Here is a 22,334-nt window from a genome sequence, read left to right as displayed (position 1 = left end):
ATGTGAATGGGAAAGGGGGAAGGAATAAGCATTATATTACAGCTATTATATGCCATGCACTATGCTAAGCATTTTCCAAATATTATCTCATTTTTTTTCTCACAACAACCCTGGAAGGTAGGTGCTGTTCTCATCCTCATTTTAGAGTTGAGGAAACTAAGGCATAAAGAGGTTAAGTGACTTGTCATATATCTAGTATGTGTCTGAGACTGGATTTGAACTTAGGTCTTCCTGACTCCAGGTCCAGTACTTAATACTAATAATGATAATTTTATAATAGCAATAACAATAACAACAATAATAAATAGGTATATAGTCTCTAAAAGACTTTAATTTCCTCCTAGAAATTCTTACAGAATTATGAAATCTCAGAGTTGAAGGGTAGATCTGAAGACATCGTCTGACATATCCTCATCATAAGTCCAATCTAAAACATATGACCAAAATGTTCAACCAGAACTTGTTTTAAACCTTCAGTAGATTTCTAAGGAAGTCCACTCCACTTGTGGAAATGTTAGAAAGTTCTTATTTATCTAAAATCTTCCTCTCTCTTCCATTCATGGTCAATTCTTCATCCCATCCACTGATTTCTGGGCCCAAAGTCAGGAGAATCACTTTTTTCAACTCTCTTATCACATAGGAGTAATCAACTAGCAAATTTAGGAGAAGAGGCAAAACAGAACACTGCATAGAATACAGAATCAATGAGTTCAGTAGCATGCGTATCTTATCCCAGGATATATTTAATCTATCCAAACAAGAATGGCACAGTTTTCTAGGGACACCTAGTTCCATTATTTCTAACTAATAATAGGACATGGCCTTGTTAGTAGTCCCACTACTGTACTTTTGTTGTATGTGACCCATTAATTAAGCCTCCAATAAAAATTAAATTTTGTTATATGTGAATTAAGAGGAAGTTAGGTTTATGTTCCAAGCCTAGATGAAGAGAATTTGATGTGGCTGAGCAAAGACAGAGGGACTGTCAGTTCTGAAGTGTAGCTCATTAGAGAGAACAATAATGGAAAATTCAGATAAGCTCAGCCATGACATATCTCAGAGTGCTAGTCTCCTTCCTAATGAGGGTAATTTCCTTATAGCCCCTAAATCATACTATCTAGACAGTCATCTAGTTTATCTAGTCATCTAGTTTAGAGCAGGACTAACTAGTTCTGAATTGTAGAAATAAATGAAATTTGTTTTTAAATGATGAATGTCATCAATAACATAGTAGTATTTGTTAAACTCAGTTTCTATTCAACAAGCAGTTACTTATTAAGCAACTACAATTTCCTTAACACTGTATTAGTATTGTTATCTTCCAATATCTGGTGCTGACTAGGTCATTCTTCCTCAGCTTACCAGAGAAATGTTTATAATCCCATTTTATATAGTCATGCTTTATGGAGAATATATATATATATATGTAGTATATATGCATATACATTGTAAATATATATAAACATATTTAATATATATGCATATATATAAATATATATGTGTATATATATATATATGTATATAGTCAGACTTTAAGGATAGTACCATGTGAAGCATCTCCACTCAAAATAAAATGAGACATATTCTACAGAAAGTGAGACTTACAGCAAGCCTGTCTGTATTGCAAGTCTGTATTCTCCCTGAGTTCTTTGAAAAGGCCTTAAGGACTCTCATGTATCAATGGTCTAATTTTAGAGAATCATGGAGAAATAGAAATTTTGAATCCTAGTCATATGACAGTTAAAATCACATCTACTTCAGTAAATCAATCACTGATGGTTACTGAACATGTAATAATAGCAAAGAAAAAAAATGCATTACTTCCAATATAAAACTAACATTTTTCAACACACAAGGAAGTTACGTGATACTCTCCCATGTAAAATCTACATGAACTAAATGGCTGTCTTTAGATCAGGTCTGGGAAAGGTTTCAGCAGGTGTTTCATTTAGAACCAATGTGCTACTTAATAGGAGTGAATGGTAATTACTGGAATTATTTTTAGCAGGTTGAGTTACTAAACCTATCTTCACATCAAAACTTGAAGCATCTCAAAGTGAACCTTGCTTCAACTTTGTGCTCAGGTTTCACAGTACAAAGAGTTCTAAACAAAGACTCTCAGGAAAAAGAAAAAAAAAACTTTAACATGAACCTACTGACTTATCAATTTTCTTACTTTTTATCATCACCAATTCTATTAGTCAATTATCAAGTTATTTAAAACAATTACCAAAAATACTTTCTGGGTAATTCACTTAACTGCTCTGGACCTCAGTCTTTTCCTGTATAAAATGAGGAGGCTAAACTCCTGAATATAAAATTTCTTCCGAATTTAAAATTTACATGTGGTATTTTGAAGTCCTACTTCAATGCTTCTTCATGGTAAGAAAGTGAGTCTTAATTCTTGAAAGATTTGCTAGTGAAACCAGAAGTCTGATAGATTCAGAATATGGTGAAATATTTCTTAAATGTCTGTTTCTATGGATCAGTCTTGCTAAGTACAGAAAGACTCATCATTTATCATTGATTCATTCTTCATTCATTCATTGATCATCATTCTTCATCGGTGGTGAGGAATTCTTTGTCTATAGTACATTTTATGTTACTATATGTTAATGGTGTTTATTAATTTATGAGAATATAACTTACTTTTAGAATAAAAATGTTTAATAGAAAACAGAAACCCAAAGGGAATAAAAGGAGATGGCATGAGATTATCTAACTGCCCTCAATGGGTTTAACACAGTAGGCCAGGAGAAATTGTACCCCAGAGTACAAAAGAACTAATATCTCTGAATACAGCATGGTTATTAGCTATCTTTGAAAAATCATGGAAAAGGGATTTGCTATGACAGGATTGAAGAAGGGGGAATATTTTAGTTTTCAAAAGGGGAAGAAACTGGAGCCTACAAATGATAGTTTAATGAATTTAACTTATTCCTTGAAAATTGCTAGAAAGTATTATCAAAGGTAAGGTTTTGAGCATTTGGAAATAGAAACAGTGGTGAGTAAGGGACAGCATGGCTTCATCAAGGAAAAAGTCAGGTGAAGTTAATATCATTTCCTAGACTGGTAGATTTTAAGAATAGTACCTTAGACCTAGTAACTTGGATTTAGCAAAACATTTCACAAAGTCAATTATGCTCTGTTTGTATACATATAAGAGTTATATATAATAGATGTATTGTTAGGAGTATTTGAAGTTGGTTGATCCTTGTCTGAATGATTATAATGCCAAGATGAAGGTGGAGCTGCTAATTTATAGAGTACTACTATTCCTGGGTTTCTTAGATTTACCTGCTCACAGGTGGTTGGCAAGGATGTTGGCAGGAATGAAAGACTCTAGATCCACCGAGATTACTCCCTTGGATAATAAATTTAAGAATTGTCAAGGAGCAACAGCACTAGCCAAATGACCATTACAATGGTTTTCTTTCCACATACAGTCAGGATGGATGCCTTTTTCATTTTAAATAACCAAAGAGGACAGCTCTATCATATAGGCTAATCAGTGGAATATCAAAATCTTTATTCATAGGCAATGTACTAGTTTGGGCCTTCAAGACCTCTTGAAGCTATCAGAAAAGTAAAACATGCTACCTCAAGGGGTGGTAGGTTCCTTTATCCTTTGAGGTCTTCAAATGGATATTGGACAACCATTATGTTGGGTACGTTAGCGAGGAATTCTTTTTGCTTTTTTTCTTTGAAATATTGAAGTAGATGGCTACTGAGATCCTTTCCATCTCTCAAAATTTTATGGTTCTTTGATTCTTTCCTGAAGTATTCTAATATCATCCTAATTGCTTCCCCCCACTTCCATGTTCTCTCTTCTCCAATCCATCCTGCACATGTTGTCAGATTAAATTTCCTGAGGAATAGATCTCTCCTCTACTCAAAAACCCTCAGTAGCTCTTAATGGATAAAATAAAACCTATTATCTTGGGATTTGTCTCTCCCTCATCTGGTTCTTAGCTATCTTTATAATATTATCTTACATTACTTAAATTCATAAGCTTTAGTTCCAACCAAAATCAATTTAGTGGAATAGTAGATAAAGTGTTAGGCCTGGAGTCAAGAAGACCTGAGTTTAAATCTATCCTCAGATACTTATTAGGTATGTGATCCTGGGCAAGTCACTTAATCTCTGCTTGCCTCAGTTTTCTCAACTATAAAATTGGGATAATAACATCACCTAAGTTACAGGATCATTTTAAGTCTCAAATGAGGTAATATTTGTAAAGCACTTAACATAGTGCCTTGCACATAGTAGGTGCTATATAAATGCATATTTTCTCCCTCCTTCCCTACCTTCTAAGCTTCCTTCCTTCTTCCCTTCTTTCCTTCCAAAAGTGATGTCATAATCAGTTTCTATGCATTCTCATGGGCTGTTCCTTAAGGCTAGATATGTATCCCCTTTATTTCCATTCCTCATAATCCATGTCTTCCTTCAAGGCCCAATTCAGGTGCCATCTGCTCTGTGAAGCCCTCTCTGATTTCCTCAGTAATTTCTCTGCTCTCCCTCCTCAAATTTTATTTACTTTTTTGTTTAGCTGGTATATCCTGCCTATGTAAGGTAAGCTCTATGAGGATCAGGGCTTATTAATTTTTGTTTCAGTGTACTCAGTTCCTCACATACAATAGTCACTTATTTTATCCTTGTTGAATTGAACTGAATTAATTCCTTTGAATAACAACTTCCAAAGTTAATAAAACAGCAGGATTATTTTTTGAGAGAACATACCAGAAAACAGCATAAAAAGCAATTGTGGATTTATTCAGTGGATTTGCCGCACAATTCGATTTCAACGTCCTGGGAAAGTATACCTCTGAATCTATCAGCTTTTATTTTTTTAAGAGCTATGAAATTCAAAGAATGTTAACAAAGATGACACACTGTGGTAAGATCAGGATAAAGAAAATTATAATTAATGAACTCAAAGTGATAAATGGTGATGAGTGAGTAAAACACCTTTTGTTGATTGAAATAACTATAATAGAAAATTTCAGTGTAAATATAGTCATTGTGTGTGTAAATTATCTTAGGGGACTATGTTATAAGAGAGAATTAGGAAATCATCCATACACCAAAACCAGTCCGCGTAATACTTTTTAGCCACCAATTGCTGAGACCTTAAAGGCATCCACTTAGTATAACTATTCTTTTACTTTTAAAAAAATCAATTATTTATTAAATAATTAGATTATTAAAATACTGAATTTATCCTCCATAGAAAGGTTATAATAAACACCACTGTAAAGCAAAGATCAAAATAAAACAAAGACAAATATTTTCATTGGTACTTAACTAATTTCTACTGTTACTGCTTTTTATCAATTTCCATCTTGAATGGATAATCTAACTCTCCCTTCCTTTCTCAGTTATAACCTCAGCATTTAAAAAAAAATAAAGAATTTCAAAATGTTTTTTGTGTATTAGTCTTGTTGTGCTTTCCTTTTAATTGAAAAAAAAATCACTTTAGATGTTGAAGTCTTTCAAGGCAAGTTAACAAGCATTTATTTAGAAGAAAGGGGAAAACAACCCCTGATCTCAAGGAGCTCATAGTCTAATGGGGGAGAAAATATGACCCTTCCCAAATTACTGTCCTTCAATTTCTCTCAAAGTGATGACTATTCCTTCAAAAGATAGGAGCTAGACTATTCCTTTGGTCCACTCTTCTAATTCAAGATACAAAATAAACTCTGGCATCTAATTCAATTCAATTCCCTTTACCAAATCTTTCTTAATGGATGAGAGTATTACTATACTTCTATTCCATGTCCCTCTGACTTTTCTCCTTTATCTATAATGCATTTTAAATGTAATTTTATTGATATGATTCATCTTTACATCACCTAATTTTCTCTCTATATCACTCTCCTCCCCATAAGCCAAGATTTTTTTTCATATAATATTTAAAACATAATCTAAATCAATTACCGCTAGCCTTAAGTAATATTTGTTCACAGGTAAAATATGTTTCTGCTAAAAGAAACTTCTACTTAAAAGTTGCAAGTCTCTTTTGAAACCTTTTAAACTCAACTTGAACATTAAACAATGTGTTTTGAAAATTCTGAGGCTCTAAGAAAAATTTTAGAAGAACTACCCCACACATTGCCTGCCCTTTCTTTTTTGTCAAAAACAAAACAGCAGCAGTCGTAGCAGTAGCAAAAAACTAAAAGAAACAGTGAGTGTTTCTATGTGGGTGTAAGATAGAGACTGGAACAAGAAGATTAAAGAACCAAAATTTTATACACAAGGTAGAATATATAAAGCACTTTTTTGTATAAACTTTAAAAATTACATATAAAATGATTTTAGCTAGTTAGGGATACAAAGTTTAAGACTATGTATCTTTTTAGAAAATCTCCAATTGTGGAACTCAATTGAATCTGATTAACTTTCTATAAAAAAGTTGGGCATCACCATGAAGCAAAATAACTGAAAAAAAATCTTCCCCCATAGTAAAGGGATTTAATTTTGTAGATTAAAAAACAGTCTTTCATGGGAATATATATTTTTGTGACATTATTATTTAATATTTTCACTATGTTACTTTACTTTTGTGACATTACTATTAAATAGCATACTCATCATGGTGCATTTTCATGACTATTGGAATAAATGGTTAAATATAAATGTAAATAAATTAAATATAAATATAAATAAATGATTAAACTTCAGTTAACCAGAAAATCTCACTTGTTAGAGTATCCCATCCCTCCTCCATGTCCTCTTTCATCCTTTGTTGTTGACCAACGTGTATAAAGTAGGAGCTTTTCGGCATCTTTTATACCTAGATTAAGCTTTATTTCTCTTCCCCCCAAAAAATCTCTATAAAACATTGGTATTTTTGTCATTAACATTTGTTTGTTCTATTCAACATAGCTTTGTACTTCCTATAGTTTAAAAATCTTTTGCATAGACTTATTCAATGTTTCTTTCATATGTACACACATAAACATACCATTTCTCAGTTCTTTATTTTGTCTGTAAATCAGTAGCTTTCAGAAGAGGGGACAAATCTCTCATAGACATGTACATTTCTCCTTTCATACTGAGCAAGTGAGCAAGCTTTAACCAAATAGTATTTGAAAAATAAAATTGAATGATATTTGAGAAATGATTGAGAAGGAACTAAAATAATAGACTTTATTACGTGTCTCCAGTGATAATTTCCCCACTGATTTGATATCACTTAAGATAAGTGATATCTTAAGATTTTTTTTTCTTTTCTGTTTTTGGTCAGGTTTGAATCTATAGTTAGTTCTAGGATTTTGCTATGTCTCATTGTCTTTGTATCCTCAATGCCCAGGATAGAATAAACACTTGATATACAGACAGAGAGGCAGAGACAGAGAGGAGAGATGATAGATAGGAAAATAGATAGAGAGATAAGTAGAAAGAAAGAAAGAAAGAAAGAAAGAAAGAAAGAAAGAAAGAAAGAAGTTTTTATTATGATACAGGCCCTGCGCTGAGCATTGATAAATGTTTATTGATGGATGGATGAATTATAAAGCATGGTCTGGTTTGATGATATCTAGAGATACTACATAGAGTTTGCACCCATTCACTTTCCAATGAAAATATTTTATATCTAATGTGAGATTCCCTATTGTGGGAACTTGTTCCATCAACATAGATGGCAAGAGGTATAGAGAACTGAAATCTCTTGGCCAGGTTAGGATATTAAATATCAAAGGTAGTATTTGAACCCCAATTTTCTTGACTGGCTCACCCTCAATGCACTACATCATGCTGTTTTTGTGTGACAGATTATTATAATTAGAACAAAGTAGCTACAATCAGTAATGATAAAAACAAATTCTTCCTTCATTGTGGTTAAGCAAATTCCTCCTTCATTGTTGTTATCAACTGTTATTAATGAACTGTTATATCTTCTACATATTTTTCCAGTTAAAAGCCAATTTTTTTTAAAAAAAAAAAAGCAAAACAAGACTATCTTTCAAATTAAAACCTGAAATTCAATAGGAGAGAGAAAATAACAGTTAATGTGATGATGGAATTTTCCATTTCCCATTAGACTCTAATTATGAGGATTCATGTTAATGCTATATAACTCTGTTGACATGCCAACCAGTTCACAAGCTTGGCAGCTTTAACAATTTCATTCTTTGTTGAAATACTGTCATTGGTGATTAATGTAGTTTCTAAAGTTTGAGCAGGTAGAGATTTTTTGACAGGTAACCTTCAAAAGATGAAAGAATAATAATGCCAAAAGGAATATAAAGATGCCAAGTTCATTCAGCCATTTAGAACATGAAAAAAAAAAACAAGCAGAAATCTGGAACACCCACAAAAAGTTCTTTGGATTTTCTTAACTTGTTTTCCCAGCCAATCTTTTATTTACCAGGTATGAGACTTAATAAAAAATGAAGATCAAACTATAATCTAGGCTAGCCATTTTTTCCATTGTCAGTTACCTAAATTTCTACTTGCACTAAAGAATTCATTCCTCTGAGAGATTAATATAGTATCCAATCTTTGGAACAAGTGACAAACACAAGACGTGGGTGTTCCATCACTTTGACAGAATCATGCATTCACTCCCTCTGTCTTTAGACCTAAAGACTATAACCACGTAAAGAGCTAGTGTTTGAGCGACTGGAAGAGGAACCTTTCATTATGCACATGTAAATGGATTAATGTGAATGAGAGAAGTTGGCACAGCTTCATTACCTAGTTGTTGATAAAAAAAAGAATTATAGTCGTTAGCACAACAGCTGAAATACATGTGAGACAATATTAATTTCTGATGCTCTATCACATTTCCATTTTTTAAAATAATGAGTTTGTTTTTACTGAATTTATTAACATTTACTTGTGGTGTTACAAATGTTCTCTTTTCATTTCTAATAGGTTTCTTATGTATACAAACTCCCAACATCCCAATTTCCCTATGTGACTTCAGTGAAAGTTGTACTATGTGTTAGACACAAGATATACAGAAATGAGAAGACATGGGTTCCTACCAGTTGTTTCCAATTCAAACTAGGTCAATAGATCTGGGCAAGGTTAGATGTTCAATCTAAATGGCAACAAATTGGGAAGACAGACTTATTTTGCTTTTTTAAAAAAAATATTTGACTTTTAATTGAAAAAATTATAGAAGATAAAAATGAATTTGATGCAGGAAATAGTTACGTGGAGATCTTCGAATAGCATGGGACAAATAGAGTTCAGACTAACAGTATACATAAGATTTGAGCACACTTTCTTCATTTGCTGATAACTGTCTATCACACAACTGAATTTCTTCCAGGCACAATTATGAATATTTATGTATCTGGTTACAAAGGTTGTGATTTACTCAGGAATTAATGTTTAGAACTTATGACATGAACATATTTCTACAGATGGATTCACTAGTTGGTGACAGCCTATGCTGTTATATCATCCATCCTTTAGTTAATGATGAAGGTGTCATGGAAAGAGTAGTGGACTAGAAGTCAAGAAATTTGGGTTCTGTTCCCAGTTCTGACAGTAACTAACTGTGTGGCCTTAGACAAATCATTTAACTTCTCTGGTTTTTACTTTACTCGCCCTTAGAAAGAAAGTTGGTGCTAGATGGTCTCTAGGCACTCTTCCAACTGTAACATAATTGAAATGTGTGACTAAGGTTCTTAGATTTATTAACATCACAGAAAGATGAGTGGCCATTGAGTTTAGGTTCAAGATTTTGAGAAAGATTTTGAAAAGTGACATAATTATTTCATCTAGGAATTAACTCTCAACAATTACTCCTTAATGTTTACTTCAAACTGCAACTTTGTGTTTGAAGAAATGCGCTCTAAAGGAATTATAACTAGGTTTTTTTTTTGTCACCTTCCCAAATTAAAAGATCCTATGTTATCTTCCAAGAGAAATCTATTTAGTGTCCTTGACTTCTTTCGAATTACTAAAACAAGAAACTTCATGGCAAAGTTAGCAAATGTGAAATAAATCCATTGGACTCAATCTTCTCACTATCTTATAATATGCCCTATAACTAAGAACAGTTTTCTGAATGTTCTTAGGGCCAGGGAAGAAGGAATAACAAGAGCAGGGCATTGGCAGTGGCTCCTAGGATGTTATCAGCACTGTAAATCCACTGAGACAATACCAAATGAAATAGAATCAAAGCTCTTTGGTCCAGTAAAGTCCTACTCCAGTGCCTCATCATGGCATGGTGATGATCCTTCCTTCTCAAAGGTTAAATGAACAGAACACAAGTACTGAGATATGATTTAAGTAGGGGCAAGTTGGTATTTTGGGGATTTGAGAATAAGACTGGCTATGTTCAGAAAAGTTTATCATTAGGTTGGTTAGAGAATCATGATTTTTTTTCCAACACCAACAACTCTCAGTGATCATCTCCAATAGAGAAGGGTTGCAACATGCATCTGTGGAATTAATACTCAAAAAATGCTGTCAGATCCTTTAGATAGCATAGAATATAAGTATATTATTCATGAGGCATTTGCCAAGTAGTTCTTGGTGTTACAGTTTTTTGCCTAGACTCCATTTGTAGTCATTTACTCTTTGAGTACAAACATCATGCTTTTATGTATTCCATTCCCTTATGTTGCATGTCACTTGGCACATGTGATCTATGATTTATTCTAATGACCCCCAAATGCTACAAGGTTATATATAGGAGCTTATACTCAACACTCACGGTATTTGGACTTGGGACTTATATTTCTCACTTACTTGTATGAAAGACACTATAACTCTCTGGATTTTGTTCACTCCTCCAACTTGTTCTCACACTAAAAGCTCTAATTTCTGAGATTAAACCACAATCACTTTGGTTACACTGAAGTTCTCTCAATGTTCTAGGGCTAACCCAGTTGAGGGAAAAATATACTTTACCTACTCACCCATTCTCATTCTTAAGTCCCCAACCAAAATGATTTATAGCTAAAGAAGCAGTAATTTGAAATAATACTTTTAAATGTATAAGAATACATAATAATTTACTTAACAATAAAGCAAAAGAAATACTGCTATAGATACAAAATTAAACATATATAATAAAATATATACACATCTGTATATGTATGTATATTTATCTATCTATCTATCTATATACTTATACATACACATATACATCTATGTATATGTATACATGTGCATATCTGGACAGCTAGGTGGCACAGTGAATAGAATACCAGGCCTGGAGTCAGGAAGACTCATCCTCCTGAATTCAGATATGGCCTCAGACACTTAAAAGCTGTGTAAACCAGGGCAAATCACTTAACCCTCTTTGCCTCAGTTGCCTCATCTATAAAAGGAGATGGAGAAGGAAATGGTAAATCACTCTATTATTTTTGACAAAAAACCCCAAATGAGATCACAAGTCAGACACAAGAGAAAAATGACTGAACAACAACCTATGTATATCTCTGCGAGTCTCTGTGTATATGTGTGTATCAACCTAGATCACACTCCCCCAAAATTGGACTCAATGGCTATGGTAAAGAGTGGGCATATACATAATGGAACCTGGTATGGAAACACATGAGGTAGAAAAACTCAGGTTCTTAGGACAACTCTTAATGCTACATTTCAAGTTTCAATGTTATTGGTTAATTCAGAAACTGTGTACCATGTGGAATTGCTTCTCTACTTATTGCTTAAGTGTTGATCCTCCTCCATTCTCTGGCTGAGGAAATCCTCTTTTTTTACTTGAACTCAGACTCTCTAAGCACTTTAATTAACTATCTCCCTTAAAAGGGTGTTTAGAAAGTGTACTTAATACAAATAGCAGTTCTCTTTAAGCCGAACAGCTGCCAAGCTTATAAAACTGCCTGTACCTGTGCTATACAGGCCACTTATTCATTCCCCAGATCCTCTGCTGTCCAATCAGAATGGAGCTCACAGGAACACAACTCCTCTAACTAGGATATGAATTTTTTGTTATTAAGTTGTTTCAGTTGTGTCTAACTCTTTGTGACCTCATATGAGGTTTTCTTCTCAAAGATATTGGAGCAGTTTACCATTTTCTTCTCCAGTTCGTTTTACAGATGAGGAACTGAGGCAAACAGGATTAAATGACTTGCCCAGAGTCACACAACTAGTAAGTGTCTGAGGCCTGATTGGAACTCAAGTTCTCCTGACTTCAGGGCCTGTGCTCTATCCTCTTACCCACCAACCTGTCCTAGGATGGCCACAAAACTCCTCTGCATTTCCTCCTCAAGCCAGAGGAGGCACAAAGAGCAACAAATCTTTTTTTGTTAAGCTGTAGCTGTGGCTCCCTGTGGAGCTGAAGGGCAATAGCTGTCCCTGGAGCTTTCTCAATGTAACAGTTGTCATCCAACAGATTAAAATAGAGCTTCCTAACTATCAATGACTCAGGTGTTATTTTAAAAACACAATTTCCTACATTTCCCTATGAAATGGTCCTTTTCTCAATCATGACTTTCTCTAAATATCTATTAAGTTTCTCACTATTTTTGTTCTATCCTCTTTAGTCGATATACCATCAGGCTTTTTGAATATCTGGAGTTCTCAACATGGTAGTTGCTCTTTTTGGTGCACTTGATACAATGTTTCTTCACACTTGTATTTCTAGTGAACAATAAACAAAATATTACTCTGCCTTTTTAAAATCTTAAATTGTCCCCACACAAGTCACTCAACATTGGTGACAAAGAGATCCAAGTTTCTGTACCACAAATCATTTTCTCTCCAAAACTTCACAGAATCCTTTCTGAAAGTTGTATCTCTTCATACAAATGTTAGCATTTTATGTTATAACAAAGTCCTTTTTTATCATTTGTGAGTTTATATTAAAACAAAGCTCTCACTACTGCTAGGCAATTCCACTATACCTTTCTCATTAACTTATTATTCCACTCTCTACATCAACTATTCTAAATCTTTTTACCCCTCCTCAAACCTCCCATGGCTCCTCCCCTTCTTCCCTCTTGGTAGAAATCCTTGCTTCATATTTCACAGAAAAAAATTAAGGCCATTCACAAGGAGCTTGCTTTTCTCCCCTCTGCCTCATCTCCTATCACTCAAATATCTTCTGTCACTATACTCTTCTTCTTTTCTGTCTTCATAATAAGGTGGCCTTACTTCTTACTGAGACTAACCCTTCTACCTGTTCAAGCAATCCTATTCCATCTCATTTCCTCCAACAGATTTTAACCCTCTGCCATTCCCCTGTCTATCACTGATTTTCAATCTTTCCTTATCTATTGGTTTATTTTCTACTGCCTACAAACATGCTTATGTTTCCCTTATTTTCAAGAAACCCTCAAATGATCCTTTTAACCAGGCTACTGTCCTATATCTTTTCTACCCTTTGTAGATAACTCCTTGAAGAGGCCACCTATAATAGGTGCCTCCACTGTCTCCCCTCTCAATCTCTTCTTAACTCTTTACAATTCAGCTTTAGACCTCATCATTCCACCAAACCTTCAGTCTCCAAAGTTACCAATGACCTCTTAATTGCCCAATCCAATGACCTTTTCTCTCCTCAACCACTCTGAAGTTTCTGACTCTATTGATTACCTTCTCCTATTTGATATTCTCTTCTCTCTAGGTTCCCAGGACACTACTCTCTCCTGGCTCTCTTCCTTTCTTTCTGACCATTCCTTCTCAGTCTCCTTTTCTAGATCTTCATCTAGATCATACCCTCTAACTGTAGGTGTTCCACAGGTTCTTTCCTGGACCTTCTTCTCTTTTCCCTCTATACTACTTTACTTGGTGATCTCATTAGCTCCCTTGGATTTCAATACCGTCTCTATGCTGATGGTTCTCAAATCTACCTATCCTGCTATAACTTGCCTGCTAACCTCCAATCTATTATCTCCAATTGCCTTTCAGACATCTCAAACTGGATGTCCAGTAAGACATCTTATACATACCATGTCCAAAACAGAACTCATTATCTTCCACTCTGAGAACTTACCCTTGCATGTTCCCTATTATTGTAAAGGGAAACACCATCCTCACAGTCCTTCAGGATTGAAGTCTTGTCATCTTTGATCCTTAAATATCTCTCTTCCCCTGTGTACAATCTGTTGCAAAGGCTTGTCAATTTCATCTTTGCAATATCTCACAAATATCCTTTCTTCTCCCCTTTGATGCTGCTACCATTCTATTCCAGGCTTTTACCACTTCATGCCTAGCCCATTATAATAGTATGTTGGTGGTTACTCCTCAATTGTTTTCCTCATTCCAATCCATCCTCCATTCAGCCACCAGTGATTTTCCTAAATTGCAAGTCCAAACATGATACCCCTCTACTCAGTAAACTCCAGAGGCTCCCATTCACCTTCAGAATCAAATACAAAATCCTCAGTTTCATATTCCAAGCCCTTCATAACCTGACCCTCTCCTGTTTCCAGTATTATTAGACCATACTTCTCACTATATATTCTTTGATTCAGTGACACTTACATCTTTGTTATTATGTACACAAGACAATCTCATCTCTAGGGTTTCCACATTTTCTCTGGCTGATCCCCCACACTTGGAATGCTCTCCTACCTCAACCTGCCTACTGGTATCCCTATCTTCCTTTAGTTCCCAGAGTAAAATCCTATTTTCCACAGGAATCCTTTTCCAGGCCCTCTTAATCCTAGTGCCTTCTCTCTCATGTATTTCCTATTTATCTTGTATATAGCTTGTTTATACAAGTTTGTTTCCTTGTGTCTCCCCTATTAGATCATGAACCCTTGAGGGCAGACACTGTCTTTTGCCTCTTTTTGTATCTCCAACTCTTATCCCAATGCTTGGCCCATGGTAGAAGCTTAATAGATGTTGATTGATTGATTCTTTTTGTACTCATAATAGATATAAAAATGTCCATTTAAGATATGGACAATATTGCACATCTTTTTACAGTGTATATAAGTCTCTTCCTTTATAGAAAATCACTCATTATACCCTTTTCATCATTACATGCCCCTTTTGAAAAGGGCCTTAAAGAGACAGTGCAGCTTACCATTTCAATGCTTAACTAGCACATTTTCTTGCCAATCACTGGCTAGCAATAAATATTTTTGAATGAATGATTGGTTTTTGAAGTCAAAGTAGAATACAGGACATAATGGAAAAATAAGTTTGTAAAAGGAAAAATGTAATAAATGCCTGTATTTAAATAAAGGAAAATATTTTATTATAATATATACCTGCTTTTGAATAAAGTCTAATAGAAATGCAGCAAATCAATTAAAATTTCATTTTAAATCATTTTCATAGGTTATGTGGCAACAGTGTTTTGCTCATCAGTATTTTGTTATCATTACCTTTGTAGTTCACCTTGAATCCAACTGATCCAACGCTCTCATCTGTCTGAAGATGCAGCCACATCTGGCTACTCATACTCACTATTAAATCTGGTACAAAACTTCCTGTTAGCCTAGAGAAAGGAATAGAAAATGATAGAATCAGATTATCGGAGAAATTCTCTGTGTTTAAATTGCTATGGAGATAGGTTTTCCATCCATTTTATTTTCTGAAAATAAAAGGTATCAGATTTAGTAACTGTACTAACATTAATCGGAAATCACCGAAAAGTAATAACATACCAGTAATTATTATCACACACATATTTATGTATATCAAGTAAGCATCTCTTTCTGAACAAATTGCAAATTTTATCCCTTTATGATCATTTTTGCATTTTTAGGTTCATAAGAGAAAGTGAGCTTAAATAATCTAGAGGTTAGAGAATAAACAGAAAATGAACTCATGATTTCATTAGTATAGGGAAATCCCAGATGAGGAAACTCCTTCTACCAATGTAGATTAGTAGCTTTTAGACCATTGACATTCATAGAGGTGTATAGTTCATGGTGAGGTTAATGGACTTATCCAGGGGCACAGAGCCAGTATGTGTCAGAGATCAGACTTGAATCCATGTCTTTATTGCTTCTATTCTCCATGCCAGCTTCCATTACTTTTACAACAATAAAACAACTCAATGTATAATGGAACCCCTATAAGACCTTGTTATCAGGAGTAGGACTAATATTCATGTTAGAAGTGACCTATGAAGTTAGAAGTTGACTGTGATCTGTAATACTTACATTGTAAGTAGTCATGATATCTCAGGGAAGATGATTTGTTATTACAACTGAATTTGCTATTTAAAGAAATGGGAAAAATTTGATATTTTCTAATTTTCAATATTGTCATTGTCTCAAATGATTTGTGTAAAATCCCTTGAAAACTTAGAAGCACTATATAAATGTCTATCCTCCTCCTCCTCATCATCAATATCAGTATGGCAAATGTTTCTTCGGCCCTCTAATGTTAACCTTGGGAGGACTCCTAAAAATATTCAACACAACTGGATAGGAAAAGGAACTTAACTGCTATCTATAAAAAGCTTATAGGACACAGTTGGGACAAGTAGGAAAAGAGCTATTATAGAAATTAACAATAGGCTGGATAACTAAGGTCAATAAAGCAAGGGATAAAGCCTCAATGTTGACAGATTCAATTATAGAGGGAAAACGTCTAAGGGATAGAACAATTCTCTGTCTTGGAGTAGAAAAGTGTGGTGAACATCACCATGATTCCCACACAAAACTACTGACTGAATCATGCTGTGGTTGAACTGTGATCTTTACCCTCTGGATGCTGTAGATAAGAGTAGCTGAAAAGAGAGAAGAGAGTAGAAAGCAAATGGCTCAGTCTCACCAATTTTAAAGTTGTGTGAAGCCAATCAAAGGAGGCTAGCCCCAACCATATGTTGGAGGATGCAGGGAACCCCATGTTTGGCAAACTGGGCATGCTCAAAAGGCTTCTTAAAGGTACCTCCATGTAAGGAAAACTTGGCATTCCCAGAGAAGCCAGAGTTACGTATATATGGAAGGACTTATGACAACAATACGAGACCAAACAGTATTTAACACAATACATAGATGGTGATCTTTAAGAAACCTAGACTTATTGATTGATGTAGAATCTGTATGGAAATAATAAAAAAATCTACACAACATACCCCTATAGGTTTTAAACTTTTAACAACTAACCTATGAAGACACAAGTGGCAACAATTATACACCAAAAGCTTAGTATACTTCATAAACTAATAGAGACAAATCCTTATATGACTCTCAGAAATATCCTTAAGAATTCATAAAGTAAACTGTACTTAAACAAGAACATCATCATAGACAAAATATTTACCCTAAATTAATTATGTAAAACCATGACCAATTAAAGTTTAAAGAATAAAAATTTTATTACTGCAACCATATAAAATATTAATCATCTCCAAACTACTTGGAATGAAAAGTTCTCAAAATATAGATACCTTAAGGAAAAAAATCAAATAGAAAGAGGGAAGAGAATAAAGTGTTTTTCATCTCTGTTGTCCTATCCACTACTGGAGCTGTTCCAAAGATACTTTCAGTAAACCTACAGAGGATGAGCTTAAATCCTAATACTTTACTCAACTATGAGGTTTATCTATTTGTATATAGATCATCAAATAGGAGATATAAAAGAATTATAGAAAGATGATGACCCATCCCATGTTTATTTTTATCTAAACTTCATCAAATATGAGAACAAGGATAACAATAATTAACAGCAATAACAATATTAACAAAAACATTTAAAAAATTATAATACCATCTTTCATAAATGAGCAGATGACAAGTCCTTCTACTAAAAATGCAGATCTCAAAATATCCTTCAGAATTCAACTATGTACTGGAACCAAGTTCTTATCAAAGATAGGTAAGGTAGTAATTTTCCAAAATCAACTGGAGATAACATCAATCCCTAAAAACTTGAGACTAGAATGTTCATGAAATGTTGTCATGGAAATATTCACAATCTATAAGATATGTGGAACAAAAAAAATTTAAATATGGATATCTGGTAAAATAATTAAAAATCATGTGGGAACAGGATAAGGTTTATATTAAACTGGTAATACTGTTTGCTGAGGGAATCATCCCAAAAGATGCTTTCAGTGAGCCTACAAAAGATAGGCTTATATCCCAATATTTTTATTCAATTACAAAAAAAAGCTTTTAAAAATCCACTTATACAGTAATATTCAAAGCATTAAATATTAAAGAATAACAGCAGGATGATGAGGTATCTCAGGACAGGTTCTATCTGAATGCTAGCAAAACAACAACAACAACAACAACAACAACAACAACAAAACCCTACAACCCATTAGAAGAATAACTAATAATATTAATAAGAACAACAACAGCTTTTTATAGTACAAAGCACAGTATATATATTACCTTATTTTGATTCAACAATCACTAAGTACATACTAAGTTGCAAGTCACTGTGCCAGAACAATAAGATGAAAAAATAGCAGGTTTCCTACCAGCTATAAAAATTGAAATATACTTGCATATGTATAATATGACATAGAAAATTATAGGGTAAAAGGACAGATAGTTGCTCACATGAATATTGAATGAACGACAAAACATTTCAGGAAAAATCTAAGGTGTGAGGAACACTTTTAGCTAAGAAAAATAGGGACGTGGCATCTGCACTACACCTTGAAGAATTTCAGTAGCTGAATATGAATAGACAATGTATTCTAGGTATGAAGGACATGGTAGTGTAAGTAAAATTCCCATTTTACAGATAAGGAAGCTAACTCTAAAAGATGAGACAGAGATTTCCAATAGCTAGTTCACAACACTCTCTCCCCAACCCTCCCATTTAGTGCTTTCCTCAAATAATTAATCTATAACACAGCATCTACTGCTTGCCTGGCACTGTGCTAAGCTTGATTTCCTGACAATGACTAATTCCTGAAATTATTTGCTACTTTTTTATATGATGAGAAGGGAATAAGCATTTATATGGAGGCTACTTTATGTCAAGCACTGTGTTAAGTGCTTTACAAATATTATCTAATATTATTCTTAAAACATCTCAGTGAGGTAGGTGCTATTGTTGTCCCTATTTTATAGCTGAGAAAACTGAGGGAAGAACACACTCACCCAGGGTCATATAGCTAGTAAGGGTCTGAGGCTGGATTTGAACTCAGGTCTTTATGACTTCAGGCCTAGTGCTTTTTCAACTGTGTAACACAGACATAAATGCACACACACACAATTCTATACATATAGCAGTTATCTATCTTTCATATTCAAAGACTTGTCTGCTCATTAATTTCAATATCAAAATATTAAATAAATGTCAATGAACTGAGACAGTTGTCTGAGGTCCTAGTAAGTGATGATCTACGTCTTCTGAATTTCTTAAAAATTATTTATTTTGAGTTTTCAACATTCATTTCCATTTTGAGTTTTAAATTTTCTCCCCCTCCCACTTCTTCCCCCACCCTGAAATGGCATACAGTCCAATATACACTCTACAAATACATTCATGTTAAGCATATTTTCCCACTAGTCATGATGTAAAGAACAATTAGAACTAATGGAAGGAACCATGAGAATGAAGCAATAAAACAAATCAACAAAGGAAAAGGAGAGCAAATAGTATGCTTCCATCTGCATTCAGATTTCATATTTCTTTCTCTGGGTGAAGATAGCAATTTCCATCATGAACCTTTGGCGTTGCTGTGAAGAGTCAATTCTATCAAAGTCAGTCATCTCATAATGCGGCTGTTACTGTGTACAATGTTCTCCTGGTTAGGTCTTCTGAATTTAAAGCCAAAGATACTACTACTTCATTGCTGTGTACCTTAAATCAGATTATAAGCTAGAGATATTTTGTTACATTCTGTAAGCATAAGGAAAGGAAAATGGAATTGTTTGGCTAAGTAGTGTTTCTGCTCGGAAGGGCCCAGAATGATGCCCAAAGAACAAGAAGTAGGAAGCTAATAACTTGGGGATTGTTCTAGGTATGCTCTGGGTTCCAGGTTTTGGGTTTTCAAGATGCCTTCAAAGTTTCCCAGGGACTCTACCCTAGATTGCATGAATCTAGATCACCAGGGTAGTAAGGGACACAGAAACAATACATTGTCTAGCAATGAAGGCAGGAGCATTCATTACAATACATATTTTTTTAGAAACTTGACTGAAGATGATAGATGGAGTACAGAATAAAGAACAATCCACCTATTGCACTCCATTTCTTTACAATTTTGTCTTGCAACTCTTTTTTTTCAACCTGCCAACTATTTAAAGCTCCACCAATGGGTTAGATATGATAATTGCAAGTTATTACCCAGATATAAATTTGCTAGAAAAATATAGTCTAATGTAATACAACATATTCAATTTTAAGGTGAGAATTAATTTGCTGCAGGATATTTTATTGTATTATCAACTCATTACTTTATGAATTTACATGAAAAATAGACTCAGTTGAAAGAAAAAAAATAGGTTCGCAGGAGAATGGACACAATAAAAGTATAGGAAAAAAATTTTTAAACACTGTTTTAAAAAGATTAGTATAATATCTCTTGTAAAATAGACCACTGAAATAAATGTAAGAAGGGCTATATGTATGTATGTAAAGAATGGCAAACATTTACATAGTATATTGTACTTCACAAAGCAATTCTCAGAAGGTACCTATGATGTAAATGATGCAAGTATTATTGTCTCAATTTTATAGATGTGTGAGAAATGAATATTTCTCTCTTATATTTAATCCCTAATTATTGTATTAGGACTAAGGTTTTTCCCCTTTTCTACTTCCTCATCCAGAAACCAAACAGTGTGGGAAATCTCTCTTACAGATTTACCCAGGAGAAGATCTAATCAGACAGTAAAATAAATTCTGAGGTTAAACTAATGGGTGTATTCCTACTTATTGTGTTTGCTCAGAGAGGTCCTGGGGAAATGTTGATTCTCCCTACTATCAAGACAGGTGAGATGGAAATTGATGCCTCTTTGACCAAGATTTGAGTGACCTACGTCACATACCCCAACACAGCCCTCTTCCCATTTGATTAACCAATGAGAAGTGATTAAGCATCCCTCAGTAATAAAAACTCCTCTTTGAAGAGCATATAAACTGTGACTCCACTGCCATTAGGGATCTTTGGTCGAGGGGAGACAGCCAAATGATCATCTTTTTATTAATAACCTGTTAGCCTTATTAATAAAATGATTAAATTACCCAGAAACTATGTCTCTCAAATCTTTTTAAGTGTCACAGATGATGAAATAAGGCTCATAAAGCATAAGTAATTTTACAAGGTCACATCAGTGATAAATGAAATTAACATCCAGAGCTTCTGAGTGCAAGTATAAAGGTGAGCTCTATAAGGGCAGGAGTCACATCTCCCCCAGTGTCTAGCTCAGTGTTCTACATATAGTAGATAGTTTATAAATGTTTGTTGGATTAAATTGTACTATATTAAGCTATGTTTCAGATTTTATTAGTTCCTTCTTGTTCTAACATTTTCCTTCATCCTAGAATGGATTGGTTTTCTCCAGTCATAAGTGGTTGTCTAATGATTTCTGGTGAACTGTAACTACTATTCAAGAATATCAATAGATGCTATAGCTTGAGAAACAGTCTGTAAGAGATATCATATCTACAAACATTAGGTTCAGACTGTGAAATGTGGTTAGGATCCATCACAAAAATATGGGAAACAGATCCCTATGTTCTTCTTTGGCCAAGACACTAGGGGATGAATCATGGGATATATGAGATTCCAACAGTCGAAACCAATGAAACATTTGTTGACCACCTTAATAATACATATAGGAAATTACACTGACATGAGAAAAAACTTGGGTGTAGTCTTCTACTACACCATTCTAAAAGACAGTGTTTGGTCCAGTGGAAAGAGAGTATTGAATTTGGTTTCAGAAGACTTGGGTTCTGCTACTTATTACCTACAAGATGAAGGTCAAGAAACTACTGTGCCATTCAGTTTCTTCATATCAAAATGGGAGTCGTGGAGTGTTGTTCCAAATGATGACTAATGTCATTTTCAGTTCTAAATCTATGCTCCTATGAATTCCCCAAACCCTTTCCTTTTAATAACTTAATATACATCAATCCTCCATGAATTTTTCTAAAAGCTTTCTTTTAACACACACACACACACACACACACATATAATATATATATATTTTCCAGCTTGAATAAACCTCTTAGGTTTCAAATTCCCTTGTACTCCTCCTGGTTAGGCCTATATCACTAAGATAAAAGCACAGAAACTTTCAGAAAATACACTCAGAATCCCTCCTCATATATAAATCCTTATGGCAAATAGAATTGATTGGGGGTGGGGAGGGTAGAGTTTGTGAGGAGGGGAAAATAGCCAAAAGAAGGACAACACGTCTATTAAATTTCTATTAGGCCCAATGCCTGATTTTCCTTATATTTACACTGAATTATATTCAGCCCAAGGCATATGGACAGCTCTACTAGACAGGACAACTACAGCCCA

General features: G+C 34.2%; 1 protein-coding gene across 3 annotated transcripts in view; it reads right to left on the bottom strand.

Moving 5' to 3' along the window:
• The window catches only part of CSMD3 (CUB and Sushi multiple domains 3), a 1,542,511-nt gene that overhangs the window by 658,520 nt on the left and 861,657 nt on the right, over nucleotides 1-22,334 (bottom strand). For all 3 annotated transcript variants that reach the window (XM_027854053.1, XM_027854054.1, XM_027854055.1), the window contains one exon: nucleotides 15,265-15,377. In XM_027854053.1, coding sequence (XP_027709854.1) covers nucleotides 15,265-15,377 — 113 coding nt within the window. The remainder of the gene's footprint in view (nucleotides 1-15,264; nucleotides 15,378-22,334) is intronic.

Source organism: Vombatus ursinus, unplaced genomic scaffold (genome assembly GCF_900497805.2).
Source record: "Vombatus ursinus unplaced genomic scaffold, bare-nosed wombat genome assembly UNPS02010284.1, whole genome shotgun sequence".
Classification (NCBI taxonomy): domain Eukaryota; kingdom Metazoa; phylum Chordata; class Mammalia; order Diprotodontia; family Vombatidae; genus Vombatus; species Vombatus ursinus.
Note: the sequence above shows the minus strand (reverse complement) of the source record. Positions and strands in the feature narration are given on the sequence as shown.